We start from the raw sequence: 15,257 nt of genomic DNA, 5'->3' as shown, positions 1-15,257 counted from the left end.
ACCGCTGCTCTCCATCTGCCGTTTATGTTCCTGTCATGAATTAATTAGTTTCCTCTCTCACTCACGACATACAACCGTTTCTGCCAACATTTAGACTTTTTTATTCTTTGGGCTTTTTGGAAAAGTGGAAGCTAATTACACAACAGATCGAGCAACATTACACCACAAAGAAGCAGTATGAAAAAGAAGAAGTAGATGTTACTGTAATATTCTATAATGTTGTCTAATATTTATGGTGTTTACTGCAGAATGGAATCAATTTTAAAATTTGATCCGATGATCTGCTCTGATCGGCCTGGAAATACAATACGTTCGATACAATAGGTCAATACGTTCATCTGTGAATATTCTCATTTGAGATTGCAGAACCAGAGAAAATACTGAAGCAGTCCACACGTGGAGCTTATGGAGTCCAGCAGCAGGTGTCCACAGACTGAGACGTCATATGTTTGTGTTGTTTCAAAGCCAAAAACTTTAGGAGTTCACTCTCAGCTAATGTTTGTTTGGCTCAGTGTGGGATGCTACCTAAAATTAGCTTGCTATGGTATTATCGAACAATAATTATTGATTGTTACTTCAAAGTTATCTCTGGTAAACATGATCCAGTGTACTAATCGAGCCTGCAGTGTTGGAGCAGCCTCCTTGTGTGAGCATCCATGTACTTCTTAGAAGAAACACAAGTGAAGGTGAACTAACGCTGAGTTATACTTCTGCACGTCCTACACAAACATTGGACAATAAAACAGGAAATGATGACCTGACTTTGGTTTGCTCATTTAGATCTTACAGAGTAAAACAGTTCATTTTAAGTAGTTTTAGTTTTTTCACTCTGGGGAAAGTTTTTTATCCCTTTAGACTTTTAGTGGAGTAAATATATAAAGGAAGTACTCGAGTAGAGCTTACTCTGATATATGTGAGTGCAAATGTGTTTTGTGTGTTTGTTGTGTGCATCTGTACCTCCAGGGTGTGGATCTGCTCCTTCAGCAGCCTCTTCTCCTCCTGCTCGGTGTTCAGGGCCATCTCCAGCTCTGGTCCAAAGCAGTGAGTTATTGGACAGAGAGCAGCCGACCAGCCTAGCGCTGCCTGCTTAGCTACAATCTTCTCTACGCTCTTCTCTGACAGGCCTAAAGGGGGCGCCGCACACAGCAGGGGCAGTCCGTTAGGCCAGACACACACTACACCAGCTCCTCACTTTACACGCCGTCTGAGAGGTTGGCTTTTTCTTTTGTTTTGTTTTTAATCTCTGGAGGAGGCAGATGAGCTGCAAAGTCAAACATCAACTGCTGCATCTTGTGAGTTTGCGTTTGCTGACAGCATGCTTATATGAACTCTGCAGGTTTTCACTTTCAGGTCCATTTGTTTGTAGAGAGGCGGTGTCATCCAACATTGATCAACACAGAGAACAGCAGCGCAACATTTCTTCACTTCACTTACATGTTACCAGAAAAATAACCCGTGGTAACTTTGACTCACAGGCTGCTGCAAAATACAGCTATGTTTACCATTTTCAGTATGATTGTCTCACACTAATTATGTATTGAAAGTAATAATCACTTGTTCATATTACAAGAAATTCTCTGAGCGTCACCATGAAGTGCAGAGACAGCAGGAGTGACTGCCAAAAACAAAGATTTGATTTCTAACAGGTGGAAATGAATTTGGCTCTGCAGCTCTAACAGGGAATTCCTGCTCAAGCAGCCTCAGCTCTTATATCCACATTAAAGCCTAATTAATCTGCGGCTTCCTAACAGATTTCGTTGTTTTTCCCTGCTTCAGCTTGTAGTGTGTGTCTGCCCTGAGCCAGCTAGCTGCTCTGCACCTATAAAGCCAGCTGTGGGTTCACCTTACAGAAGCCCAAAGTTCAAACTAAAAGACGGCTGTTGAAACACAGCGTGCGTTTGGAAGCTTGACAGATTAAAGCTTTTCTTCAGACCAGCGTGGCGATCAGGTTTTAGACTGTTTTCCTTTCAGCTGCTGGCTTCAGGTGTCAATCGGTTTATAAAGCTCGCTGCACGAAGATGACCTTATTAAAGTCTGAGCTGTCAGATCCACTCACACACAAAATAAAACCCATTTTGATCATCTTCGTGCAGCATGTTGATACAGTTAGTTTGCATGTAATGTGGTAATGAGCACATAAATAAAGCTCAAACGCTAAAGCCCACGTGTTACACCTGAAATCTTGTGATATTCAGCATTATTCTTCTTGTCAACAACCCCCCCGTGCAGATAGAAAATAAGAACCAAATCTATCAGCTCAGAGCTCACTGCTGCTTCAAAGACACATCAGTGAATCACACTGCTGTTCAGGCACCTTCATTACTACCAAGACAGGGAAAAAACACTCAAGTGTTTTTAAAGCCAGTGTGCTCAAAGCTGAGAGGCTCCAACAATTAGAGCGTTCAGTAAAACAGATTAAGGTCCTGTTGCACAGGGCTGCCAACTGCAAGAAAAACCCTGAATACCATCAGAAAATTCTCTCTTTAACTCAAAACTCCATTTGACATCAAAATCCAGTGTTTATGTTTTGAGGTTTATGTTAAGTGGAGGCAGAAAGCAAAGCTCAGTGTAACCCACTGTGGAGGATAAATCCTGTCTCTGCATGTGAAGCTCGAACGGTTCATTGAGCTTCCTGTCTTCTATAAGTACGTCATGGTCATTTTTTAGGGCAATAAAAGTACTTACAGTGAGACAGACACCATTTCAATACTTTAGTCTTTAATTATGTAATAAACAGCATATATTTTAAATGCTATTCTTCAGGAAGTTACTAATTACCACATGAAAGAACAGGAGTTATTCCTCTGAGTGGAAACACTGTGTGAGCAAAAGAGCGAACTGTAAACTCACCGTGTAGCTGTTTCTGCCGCAGCTCAGGCTCCGCCTGAAAAACAGACAAGGGAAAAAAAACATACTTATTACAGTATAGTGTACTACAACATGTGCACACGTGAGGGGACAAAATATTAGAAGCACTCAGTAAACTCTAGTGCAGCAGCACTACATCAGGTGACTCGCACTAAAGTTGAAACAAGATTTAAAGATTACAGCACCTTCTTCATCATATCTAAACTGTAAACTTAATATTTGAGGATTTTGGATTTTTGGTCAAAGAATATATTTAATCTGAACGCATCATCTTCGATGACTGAAAATGTCACAAACATGCTGCATCGGCTGTGTCTTTGACTTCCAATCACCTGTTCCAGTCTCTCATTGGATCCTCCTGGCAATGACTCCGCCCCTGTCCCTGTGACATCAGAGACTCCATTGGTACCTGCTGATCCGTCACTCTCTGTGGTCGCACTCTGGGTGCCCTGAACGGACGCCTGTCTCTGCAGCTCCTTGTCGAAGCGCTCCTGCAGGGCTGGAGGAGAATAGCAGCTCACATCATTCATTTCATGAAGGACTAACAGGAATCACAAGGTTTCCACAGCTGTACTACAAGCCCGGCGGTCACTGCGCCCAAGTTAGCTTCATAACTTTTTACATGAAAATGTATTAAAACCTTTAAAAATAAATAACCAGGCACAAGTTATAACTCTAAACCAACTTTACTTGTTCATCTGTCCAAATTATTTGTCACTGTATGTGAACGAGGTCAACCGTGAATGCCTGATGTTGCAAACATGCTGTGATCAACCAGATGAGTAAATGATGTCTCTGTCTGGCCAACAGGAGCTTCTACCTAAACTTCAATCTGAATAAAGAGCATCTAAAAATCACACCCACGTACCGACAACGTTCCCCAACACACACAAGTTAACTCTCACAGTGAGAACATTAAGAATTCATGAGCATGACGACAATGTTTTTGTCCATACCTTCAGTCATCAGTACACCGAGTTAATTACACACACTGCTAACACATGTGCTGTTTCTCCATCCGTACAGATTTATACAAGCTCGTCTCATCAGTCTAGTTTCTAGCCTCCTTCTCTGAGTCCTGTTTGGGGTTTTGGTTCATACGACACTTCTCCTTTCAAAATTACCTAATTTCCTCAAAAATCACTGGTCAGTTAAAACTGAGGGCAACAGACGAAAATGACTAATGTTTGCATATGTCAGCTAGGGCTGCTCGATTATGGCAAAAATGATAATCTCGATTATTTGATGATATTTAACAATAACAATGTGTTGAATAATGACTTTAAAGATTGTCAAAAAATAATATAAAATAGTGTAAATACTGATAACAGTGCAAATGTTTGCAATATAAAAAATAAATAAAAAATGTAAACATCTATGTTTAGTGAAGTTTGCAGTGTTGCTCTGTGGTGCAGCTACGACACTGTAGCAAAGTTTACACACTGTGTCTACTTGATCCACGTCTGACTCAGAACCCATAATGTTTCCACACCACTCAAGTTTTTTTACCTCTCTTTTCAACCAACGGCAGTCACTCTCCTCTCCAAATAACTTCTGCTTAGCTTTCCGAGCTTCCCTCAGGTCCTCGGTACCGGTCCGTGAGTCGTTTGGTACCGGGCCGCGAGAGTTGAGGCTCAGGTGTGAAATGTATAGTTTTCAGGGTTTTTATCGGTTTTCAGCGTTATTTTGTTATCGTTTTTATCGTTTACTCTGTTTTCCTGGGTCTTTTCACGTGTGTTATGAATAAATCTTCTTTTTTTCGGTACCGGTACTAGTTTTATTTTGTTGTATTTATCCGCGACACCTTAAAGGCCGGTCCATGAAAATATTGTCGGGCATAAACCGGTCCGTGGCACAAAAAAGGTTGGAGACCGCTGCTCTTAACTGTTGTGACACGTGTTCGAAATGCAGAGAGGTGCGCTCGATTTGCCACACGGAGCAGCGCGAGAGTAAAGCACGAGGGAGGGGCTAATAATCGGCTCAGTCATTTTTAATGATCGTTGAAAGCCCAGATCGTAATTTAGATTAAAATTCAATTAATTGAGCAGCCCTAATGTCAGCAAATGTTTTATGATAAAGGCCTTCTGTGGACGAGGAGTTGAGTTTATATTGTGATGTGTCAGGAAGGTTTATGATTACATTTTTTTAAATGATGAATTCTAAACCTGTGAAAATTAATACTTATATGTCGAAAAACAACAGTAGCCTCTCTGTCTCCTGAACTGCACAGAATACGACGCTGTGGGGAGTTAAAGGAGCTCTATCCACCCCCAACACTGCGTACTGTGTGTCAAAGTCTTTAAATACACTGCTGCTGATGCAGGAAGAAGAGAGAACACAGGTGGGCGAATATCAGCTCGACACCTGGAGATAAACTGTCAGATCGTGATATTTTTCCTTTACTTGTCTTTGGCTCTACACACCTTCAGGACGATTTTTATGTGGAAAAAAATATTAAAATATGAGCCTCTAAAACTGCAGAGATGATAGATCTACACCTTTTAAATGTCACCTCACCCTTCATTTTCTTCTGTAGGGTGGAGTTTTCTGCTTGGAGGCGGAGCAGTTCTCCATCCACGGGGATGGATGCAGGGTTAGGTGGGGGGCTGGATGCAGAGGCTGCTCCTCCTTCCTTCTTCAGGCACTGATTCTCCTGCTCCAGCTGCTCAATCTGTGTACACAGCTGGAAAAATAGATGTTATAATGTTAAGATCACAGTAATGATATGAAGCTTCTACAGTGTCTGAACTACACACAAACACTCAGACTCACCTTGGAGAGTTCAGCCATCAGAGTGCTGTTCTGTAGTCTGAAATCTTCCTCCTGACTGTGGAGTTTCCCCTGAAGCATCTCATTCTCACTCAGCAAAGCATCCACCTCCTACACAGAGAAAGGTTAAGGTACAGGTTACAGAAACTCCTACTGAGATCACACAGACAGACTGACCAAACTTTCGTGATGTAGTATTTTGACATATTGTTATATCTCTGTCATTTCTTTGCAACTAAACCATCCAAACAGTGGCGGGTGATTGGGTTTCTGTGCCGAACAATGTGACAGAAACCTCGTGGAATATGTTGCAGTCAGAGTGAATTAACATTTTCAGTGAAAACACTACAGTGCCAAAAATAGAGAAGACGTCAGCACCAGGTGAGAATAAACACAAACTTTAAAACCACAGTTCAGTCGTACTTCAGACACACGGCTAAAAACTAAACTCTTATTTTTCTGATGCACTTCCTGTTCACCTATTGCCTGAATGACCTTTAAACATTACAGCTTTCACCAGAGAAGCAGAGCTTAAACAGCTCCTGGGATGTGACGGTACAAGAAGACGCGATGTTTGCACTGCGGTTTGTCTCAGTTACAGAAATAACCTCCAATTAGCAGATTATTGGTGATTGTGTTAGCATAATAAGGAAGCCATAAAGAATTAACAATGACAAAATAAGGAACAATTAAAATGACATAATTGAAAAATGTTTACACTAGAAATTCACTGAGGTAACAATTCTCATCAAACAACAGCTTACCTGAGCTTTCTTACTCTTACTCAAGGCCTGAAAAGAAGAAAAGCAGAAAAACATTTAATGTAAATCAACAACATGAAGAGATGAGGAAAACTCTTCGCTCAGCTTTGTTAGAAAATAAACCCCCAAATTCAGGTCAGCAGGTTATTTTTTTCCAATCACTCATCTACAAAAACAACTACATAGTAATAAAGTGTTCGTTACCTTCTGTGTTTTGACAAAATCTCTTTCCAGAACCACATTCTTCTGACGGACGGCATTCAGCTCTGAAATGCACCAGGACGACATTTAATTATAGAAAACACACGTTTCCTCTTCATTAAAGTTTTACTGCTAACATGGGCAATCAAATATTTATCAGATGAATGATTTCATGTCCGTTAGTTGAAGTGGAGTCTGTACATCGACTGCATTTAAAGCCTGCTTGTATCGGTGAATGTCAGGGGGCTGGGGGCAGATTCCCTCCTGTAGGTTTGCATTTTCGTAGCCCGTCTCATGTTGTGTTATTTTATTCTAGTGAAGGACCCTGCTTGCTTTCATGCAGGCTATGCTGTGATATGTACACACTTATCTGTGTGCCATTTATTTTGTGTGAATATGAACATTTTAAAAAGTGGGACAGAAATAAAAATACCATCACTATGATTATTGGGCCATTCCACTTAAAATGCTTCCCACCTGAGCCCCTCCGTGTATTTAACAAAGCCATGGAAATGTTACCTTCATACCATGACTATATTACAGAATGATTACGACCTAGAAGGAATTGTGGCTAGAGATGAGCCTGATATCAACATGTAGGTAGAAAGAAGACATTTCTACCTACATGTGCTGTCTTTTGTTTTTGTCCAGCCATGTAAATGTGTCTTTTAACTCTGAAATTTGTGGATATCCTTGTACTCATGGACCTATGAGGGCTTAAAAATGCTGGCAAAATAAGTCCAGAAGTTTTTGACCCAGATCTGTGCACTCTTGAGGGCCTGTTACTCAAGGCACGGATTCATTTTACACAGGACGGCTCCAAGTTAACTACACCAAAATCCTCCTCTGGCCTTACAGTGTTTCCAACTACACATGTTTATTTTATGACTTTTTAAAATCCAGCTAATCCCAGCCCTTTCCACACAAACAAAGATTCATCTATCCGGTCCTGTTTTCCTGGAATAATATGCAGACGGAGCTGAAACGGTCGTAAACCGCCCCACAGTTAACAGTTTGCATCAGTCACTTGTAAACCCTGAGACAAAAGCTTCTTGGTCAGTGTGGTTTCTCTGAAACTTGCAACAAAATGAGTTTGAAGTCATTTTGACCTTGACCTTTTATTTTATATTTCATATAATCTCAATGTTGTGTTCTCGCTCATGCACTGTGTGACATTTGGACTTGTCCTCTAATGTCTCTTATAATGTCTGCTGCCAAACTTTCACCTGGACAAAAACTGCTCAGGTGGAGCAGGAAAACTGGTTTTATGCTGTGGGTCTTCTAATCCATGTTCTTAAACATTCTGTTGCTTTAAAGAGCCTCTTGTGTGATTGTGGTCATTTCAAGTGTTGTTAACATGAAACAGCAGGAACAAGAAGGACAAAGAGTGAAAGGTTTTACCTGCCGTGTTCTTCCTGAGATCATCAGACAGCTGGTAGTTCTGCGTCCGCAGCTCCAACAGCTGGGCCTGCACAAGCACACACACACACGCCAGTATTAATTTATGACATGTTGTGTTTTTGATTGGCCAGTAGGTCAACTGAAGATGAGCTTATTCATCTTTTTAAAAACAAATCTAACATGTAAATAAACTGATTACTGTAACAAGCAGCAGCGTGGTGACCAGAGATCACTGAATGTCAGCAAGAGGCAAAATAACCGCTGGTGATGCACAGGTGGTCCCACCTCTCCCCAAAGAGTTAAATACCTGGGACTCCCTATCAGGTTTTAGAGCTGAAGATGCCCCTGAGATGAGAGATGAAATGTCTTCACGAACCAAGAAGTCCAGCTGCCTTCAACTGAAGCACTTAACACAAGTGGATTCATAGTTGGATCCATCCCAGATATTCAGTTTCAACAGGGCGACATTAAACACCCTGATCTTGAAGCTTTGTAGCAGGACTTCGCAAAGCAACGGGTGACATCATGGCAGTTACACCCACCCAAAATGCTGTTTATGCTCATTATAGAGCACTCTATTCACTTGCCTAAATACACTCACTGCTGACACCAAAAAACAACAATGACAGTTGATGACACCAGTGGCTACCTCCATCTTTTAGAAAGATCTTTCTTCCTAAATATTTCATGAACAGCATGACGTTCTGAGGGGACCCACCTTACTGCCCCAGAGGGGCCTTACAGCTGCATTTAAAGAAATAAAAAAACATAATGCGTTTACTACAGTATGACAGCTGTATTAACGTTTTTTTTGTGGTAAATATATTTGAACTCTTCCCTACTGCTGTTTACCATGTTTGAAGACAGTCAATATTCCTGTTCTTACACTTCGTGCAACAACAGAGAACAACTCTATGAGTATACAGTCCTATTAAAGTAGTCGGGGAGGTCAGTGGTTAGTATGTTAACAGGTGTTTGCGCTTCCCGGCCCTGTCTCCGATGCAGAGGAGCCGACGGCAGCTTGCCTAGGACCCCGTGACTCTCAGCAGGGCGAGAGTCCCGTGAATGCTAACACGTTAGCCCGCTGTCAGATAGAAATAACGGTTAGCACCAAAAATGCTACGCTGTGCTTTTCTTTACAGGGGGGGTGTAAGCTAGGCTAAGTGTTGAACTGAGCTCTCTCATTGTGTCTGCTTCCTCCCCTTCTTAAGTATATCGCCCGGAGGCATGTCAAAGCTCCGGCTGCCCGTTACCTTCCTGCCAACGTTAAATGAATAATGTCAGCCGAGCTAGCCGTTCTAACCGCTCCCACCTAGCAACGGCTCACGATTAGCAGACTGGGCAAACGCCCCTGGTAGTGATGCTGCACCGCACAGGTGTTTTTCACCACACTGACACCTACACACCAAAAGAACAATCGCCGTAGTTTTTCTCACCTGCATCCGATGGAACTCCTCCTCGGACAGAGCCTGCGACATAGCCATGTTTACCTTCCCTGCTGCTGCGAGCTAGCAGGCTAAGCTAGCGGAGGAGGAGACGCAGCAGCTGACACAGAGGAAGAGACAGGATGGAGGTTTCACTCTGACGCAGTTTCCGAGAACCGAGCAGCTGACAAAGAGTAGCCGCCATGACAGAGCGCTCACTCTGATGCTGTTTCCGACAACCTAAGAGAAACCTCGATCACTCAAATCACATTTACTCAAGACCTGCGAATATTAAGAGGTCAGTTATATTTCCATATAAATGTCATGAGAGATAACGAAATACGTACTTTTGTTTTAGATTACGTACTTTTGTTTAACATTCAAAGGCCAAATGATGAGTGATGCTTTTACAAAATAATTCCAGTAAATAAATTTAAAAACCTGTCGCTTCCAGCTTCTCACACGTGAGGATGTGCTGTCCTTTTCTTTCTGAGGTTCTTCATTATAGATTAACTCTGGGTTTCTTTAAGGCTGTTGTTTGAATACTGAGCAAAACAAGCATTGTTAAGGTGTCATTTTAGGTTCTGGACAGCTGTAATAGATGTGCAATGGTGAGCCAGGGTGGTTTTCATTACTGAATTAATAAATGAATAAAGAAAATATCACATCCAGGGTAATGGGAATTAGTTGTGTATGTGGCTCTTAATGTTTTCATATTATGTTAATATGGACCAAAATTGATGAGGAGTGTTTCCAGCACTCACTGAAGAAGGTAAAAGGGAGTCAAACCTGTTTCTTGGAGTGTATTTGGTGGTTTTTGCCTCTAGTGTTTTTAGTGGCTGTAGCTCAGGAGGTAGCGCAGGCCATAATGTTGGTGGTTTGAGCCCTGGCATGCCAAATATCTTTGTTAGATAGAAAGCACTTAAGGACAGGGAAAGAAAAATGCTTATATGAGTGGGTGTGAGTGAGGTGTGTTCAGGTAGAACAGAAAAGAGCTACACAAGATTGCCTCCAATTTACGTGAGAGTGGTTATTCAACTTTTGAACTACATAAGTTAAGATCTCTATCTAGTAACCTTTCCACCCCTGCTCGGCAAAAAGTAGAATTAATCACGTGTCCATCACAGTTCAGCGTTTTTAAACACGTGCCTTTATCTTTCAGCTTCAGACAAGGCGGCGGTTTTAAATTCCACGTCTGTCAACACTTCTCTATCAAGATGATCTATCTCTGCACGCTGTCCGGTGAACACACAGGTGAAACAGGTTGCCTGATTGCAGACGTGGGTATGCAGCCTGTGCCAGATTACTCACTAGCTGTGTGCTTCAGGAAGGAAATATATTTCTGTAACACACCGACGCTTTAAAATTCAGTGAAGTAACCAGTCGTAAAGTTTTTGTATTTCTTTCAAACTGTCCACATACTTCCTTGTTCTTCAGTTCAGACAGGGAGGGAGAGAGAGCAAGAGAGAGAGGCTCAATTAGCTGGTGTTAAATTATTAACTGACAGACAGAGGCAGAACTGAGACAGAGAGGGAAAGAGAGAACTAAGAGGTAGAGAGAGAGAGAGGCTTATTTCAATTTCAGTTTTGGCTGATCAGCCTGCAGCCAGGAGAGTAGAGTCAGTGAGGCGCACGAGCTCGGCTCAGGTGTTGGATGTTACTTGACTCGACATGGAGCTGCTGCGCTCGCTGCTGTCCCGACTGAAGACAGTCGATTCCAGGACTGTGGATCAGGAGTACAGTGTGAGTGTTTGTTTTCATTCCTCAGTTTGTGGAAAAGCCAGTTTGAGAGCTTTCACATCCTCGACAATCTAGTCCAACGTCTTATTTGTCAGAAAAGCATTTATAGAAATAAAAGTGCAGTAATAACACACTGTGAAGTTCAGATAACGATTGAGAGCAGCTTGAGTAACTCTGAGGTCGTGCTTGAGGTTAGGTTTTCTCCTATACGCCACATTTATACGCAATGCACAAACTTCTGTATGTTGTGGACCTTTAACTTCGCTGCTTTTCATCTCTGTCAATGACTTCTTTTATGCGCTGTGCTTTCCTGGAAAAACCTGCCTCTAGTTTCAACTCTGACCCATCTAATTAAATGAGCTGCAGCCAATAATCAGATAAAGTCAGTCACGTGAGGCTGGTGTGTGTAAAACATGCAAAGCTAAATAGGTCGAGTCTAACCTGCACACCGTGTTAGGTTGTTTTCAGACTGGAGATACTCTTATTTTTATGAACCGCCATCAGCACTATACCCTGTTTTTAGTATTAAGCATTAACATTAAGACATTAAGAGGGTCCTGAATTCTCTAAGAGCTCCAGCTTTTCCTCCACCTATTCTGTTAATCCTACCTGTCTTCATTCAACACAAAGATTCCTGATTTCACTTCAGTTAAGTCTCAACGACCTCAAACCAGATTTTGACAGGTTGTACGGGTGTTCCTCAGGGGTCCAATCTCGGTCCATTTCTCTTTAAAGTCTGTTTTTAGAATAAACACCTGCGGTCCAGACCAGACAGAAACCAACTGTGCCATCAATTCTTTACAAACCTCACACAGGTCCAATAGTCCTCTTCATTGTCAAAGGTTATGACTCAGTCCATCATACGTCAAACTCCTCTGTGTCACACTTTCAATTACACAATAGTCTTCAGCGTGCCATTTAAAACGCAAAGGGTTAAGACTGTGAACATGCTTATCTGAACCCAAAATAAGGCCTCCTTAAGGAGTGAAAGCAAAAGTGACATCTCTTTTTAATTTTAGTATGTTATTAAGTGTATGTTCAGCCTCAGAGGTCAAACTCAGGCCAAGAAAATAAAAATAATTTCCACCGGCTCACAAAAGCCTCAGCGACTGTGAGCTATCGGAGCATGACAAAGAGACGAGTCTGTAGGCGTTTCCAGGTTGATGTTTTACCATCATCATACAAACAGACACACTTATGGTAATGGTACCCGCAAAGCTGTAGATGGTCCGAATCATCATGTGCCAGATAGACACTGACAGAATATCCACTCTGCTCCTGAAACAGCTGCAGGAAGTAGATTTATATGCAGGTGGCCAGTTTGCATATAAATTCAATCACCAGCGTCTCCTGTGGAAGTCACTCCTGTTTCTGTGTCGTTAAACTTTCTCTCTCCCCGGTCACGTCCCCATGTCTGTCTCCCAGAGTCTCCATCATCGTCTGTTTTCCCTGTTTGTTCCATCAAGTTTGCCTCTTTTCCATCACTACCTACTTGGATCAACTCGCCAGGGCGAGCTGGACTGACCAGTTTTCCATTACAATCAAGTGCCACCTAATGTTCGTGGTCATTGTCACTGTAATGCGGCTGAGGGTCCTGTGATGGTATGCAACACGAACGCTACAACAAAGGTGGATGTCAAGGTGTCGACTTACCAGCTGGTCAGTCTTTGGCTTTTTGTCAGACTCGGGGATCAAGGCGTTGTTTTTTGGGGGGGTTGGAGTAAATTCCCTCGTTTGTGGCTTTCAGAAACTTTAACTTGTCGTCCATCTGCATCTTCTGGGTCCACTTTGTGCTCTGCTCATGAATGAACCCGACCCCACTGCACAGCGTCCTTTATCCTGTTGTCTTTCCAAAGTGGCTGCTTGGATAAGAGACTCTTAAAAAACGTTGTAATGAAGCTTCAAAGTCACATAAAGTTTGTCCAGAAACAAATCCAGTGTGATTATAAACTTAAATATCAGGTAACTGATAATTTTCCGTTTTACTGTTGAATCAAACAAGGAAGCCTGTTTTTGCTAAAACAAACTGTTGACATTGTCTAAATATCTATTATCTTATTTCTCTGTGAAACTAAAACTACATCCTGATTTTATAACATAAAACAAAAAGGAAATGCATTTTATTTGAGAGGACTGGCTAATTGATTTCACACCAGCAGGATGTACAATAACTCGGACTATAAATGCTGTGGTCAGTGTGAAAGTCGTGTATGTCGCATGAGCGCTGACCTTAAACTGCTCAAACTGTTTCACATTATTTAACATGTCAAACCCAACGTGCCTCTGTGGTGGAACAGCAGACGAGTGTCTGAAATATCAATGCTGAGAGATTTCCACCTTTGCTTTGTCTGCAGTCAGCGCGGTGTTCGCTCATTAAGATGAGATGTTCCTGACATCAGACTGATGCTGTCCTCTGCTCTCAGCCTCACTGGTCAGAGGAACATCCAAACAAACCCTCCTGTCCTCTAAATGTGTTATTTATCTTCATACATTTAAGTACACGTTACAGCTCTTAGTCGAAACGATGAAGCATGGTGACGTTGTGCAGCAGCTGCAAGGAAACTGCAGCTTTCTGCTAATTTTCTTTAATTTTATCGAAACTGTGTTTAATGTTAGGTTAATCGGTGTGCGGCGTATTTCATAATCCAATATTTAAAATGGTCACCCTGCTATTGTTTTCCTGTCTCTTTATATCAGAGTACAGTTCACACCTTTTAGGGCCTTTTTTCTGCTACTTTTTAATCAGTGTGTGGCTGAGTCACGTGGCCTGATCGGGCATCACATCCTATGTAATTGGATCGATTTATAGTGATGTGAATTCACATGGCGCTGCTAAATGAATTATTTTGGGGCACAAAAGTATTTGTGTTCAGGTTAAGAGGCCTGTCACTTTGCCGCTGTGATGAATTTAAACTCGCGGTGAGGTTAGAAATGAGCAGAAACAACCTGCCGAGTTACTAAAAGCAGAGTTCAGTGTCAACATTACACTGAAACCATTCACCACAACACACACACACGCTGCTGTGTTTTCTTCAGCGGCCACGACACTAACTCATGTTCATTTCCTGAACAGCTAACCTTGGACTACAATAAAAATCCATCACACTGTGGAAACTTATTCAAACCAAACATGTGAAAATGAAAACTTAAATTAAGTTTAGGTGTTTTTCTTTGTTTCTGCCTTTGTAGCTTTATATTAGCGATGAAGTACCAGTAATTAAATCTAAACATTGGTTCAATTTTATTTTGTCTTCCTTCTATTTTAGAACTTGGTTTCATTTTTAGGTCAATATTCTTAAAATATTCAACATGAGCTAAGACTTATTTTCAGGCCTAGGTTTCTGTTTTTGTACCTTTTTGTAGGTAAAGCTGTTATTTGTCTCAAATTTGTGTGGTTTTATTTTGGATAATAACATTTAATGATGCAATTTTTGTCTTTTGTGTGATTAAATGACAGCAGCGGAAAACATGAAGCTACAATTTACACACGTCTATACAGACTACAATCTTTTTATGAAGAAAAAAAGTGTTTTTCATGTAATATAGCATTAAATGAGGTGAGCATGCTCTCAATGACAATTAAAATCATTTAAGATTAAATCTGCTTCACTCTAGTAACCAAGACTGCTGTGTTTGAGAGACACGTTAAATTATATTGCAAGGCTGAGTGATTCTTACGAAGCCATTTTCCAAGTATGTGAGTAAGGCTCAAAGGGTGAATATAAGAGCAGTAACGCAGCTGAGTCTCCAAAGCAGCACCTCCGTGCCTCATTATAATCTTAACATGTCCAAAAAAAGAAGGGAAAAAACTCTTTTGATTCTAAGAAATGTTGATTCATTTCTTCTGATTTTTCTTTCACCTCAAAAAACACTTTTCATAGAACAGTGTGTAATACTCATCCACAGAACAGCAGAAATAATCTTTACCCCAAAGAGAAAGAGAAGTGGGCTGCACAGAGTGCTCCAGCGAGCATGACGACACATTCAACAGGACAAATGTGTTGGTTCTTTAATCAGAACAGAGCAGTGCAAACATCATCTATCAGACTTTAACATGATCAACACGTCTACTCCAGTCCGGGATCGGGCCTGTC

The 15,257-nt window shown here is 41.5% G+C and overlaps 2 protein-coding genes across 6 annotated transcripts in view; one reads left to right on the top strand and one right to left on the bottom strand.

Moving 5' to 3' along the window:
- The window catches only part of gripap1 (GRIP1 associated protein 1), a 46,864-nt gene extending 37,273 nt beyond the window's left edge, over positions 1-9,591 (bottom strand). For 3 of the 4 annotated variants that reach the window (XM_087834351.1, XM_087834348.1, XM_087834349.1), the window contains exons 1-9: positions 9,437-9,591; positions 8,001-8,067; positions 6,603-6,664; positions 6,402-6,428; positions 5,641-5,748; positions 5,386-5,551; positions 3,201-3,367; positions 2,851-2,884; positions 958-1,124 (exon numbers count right to left, since the gene is read on the bottom strand). In XM_087834351.1, coding sequence (XP_087690477.1) covers positions 958-1,124; positions 2,851-2,884; positions 3,201-3,367; positions 5,386-5,551; positions 5,641-5,748; positions 6,402-6,428; positions 6,603-6,664; positions 8,001-8,067; positions 9,437-9,484 — 846 coding nt within the window. In that variant the 5' untranslated portion in view covers positions 9,485-9,591. The remainder of the gene's footprint in view (positions 1-957; positions 1,125-2,850; positions 2,885-3,200; positions 3,368-5,385; positions 5,552-5,640; positions 5,749-6,401; positions 6,429-6,602; positions 6,665-8,000; positions 8,068-9,436) is intronic. The other variant, XM_087834350.1, reaches the window with a different exon arrangement.
- A 1,218-nt stretch (positions 9,592-10,809) lies between these two features.
- ptpn18 (protein tyrosine phosphatase non-receptor type 18) overlaps positions 10,810-15,257 on the top strand; it is a 29,861-nt gene continuing 25,413 nt past the window's right edge. For both annotated transcript variants that reach the window (XM_087834353.1, XM_087834352.1), the window contains exon 1: positions 10,810-11,166. In XM_087834353.1, coding sequence (XP_087690479.1) covers positions 11,095-11,166 — 72 coding nt within the window. In that variant the 5' untranslated portion in view covers positions 10,810-11,094. The remainder of the gene's footprint in view (positions 11,167-15,257) is intronic.

This window comes from Neolamprologus brichardi, chromosome 20 (genome assembly GCF_056152115.1).
Source record: "Neolamprologus brichardi isolate AB-2024 chromosome 20, ASM5615211v1, whole genome shotgun sequence".
Lineage (NCBI taxonomy): Eukaryota > Metazoa > Chordata > Actinopteri > Cichliformes > Cichlidae > Neolamprologus > Neolamprologus brichardi.
The sequence above is the reverse complement of the archived record's forward strand: the minus strand, read 5'-3'. Positions and strand labels throughout refer to the sequence as shown.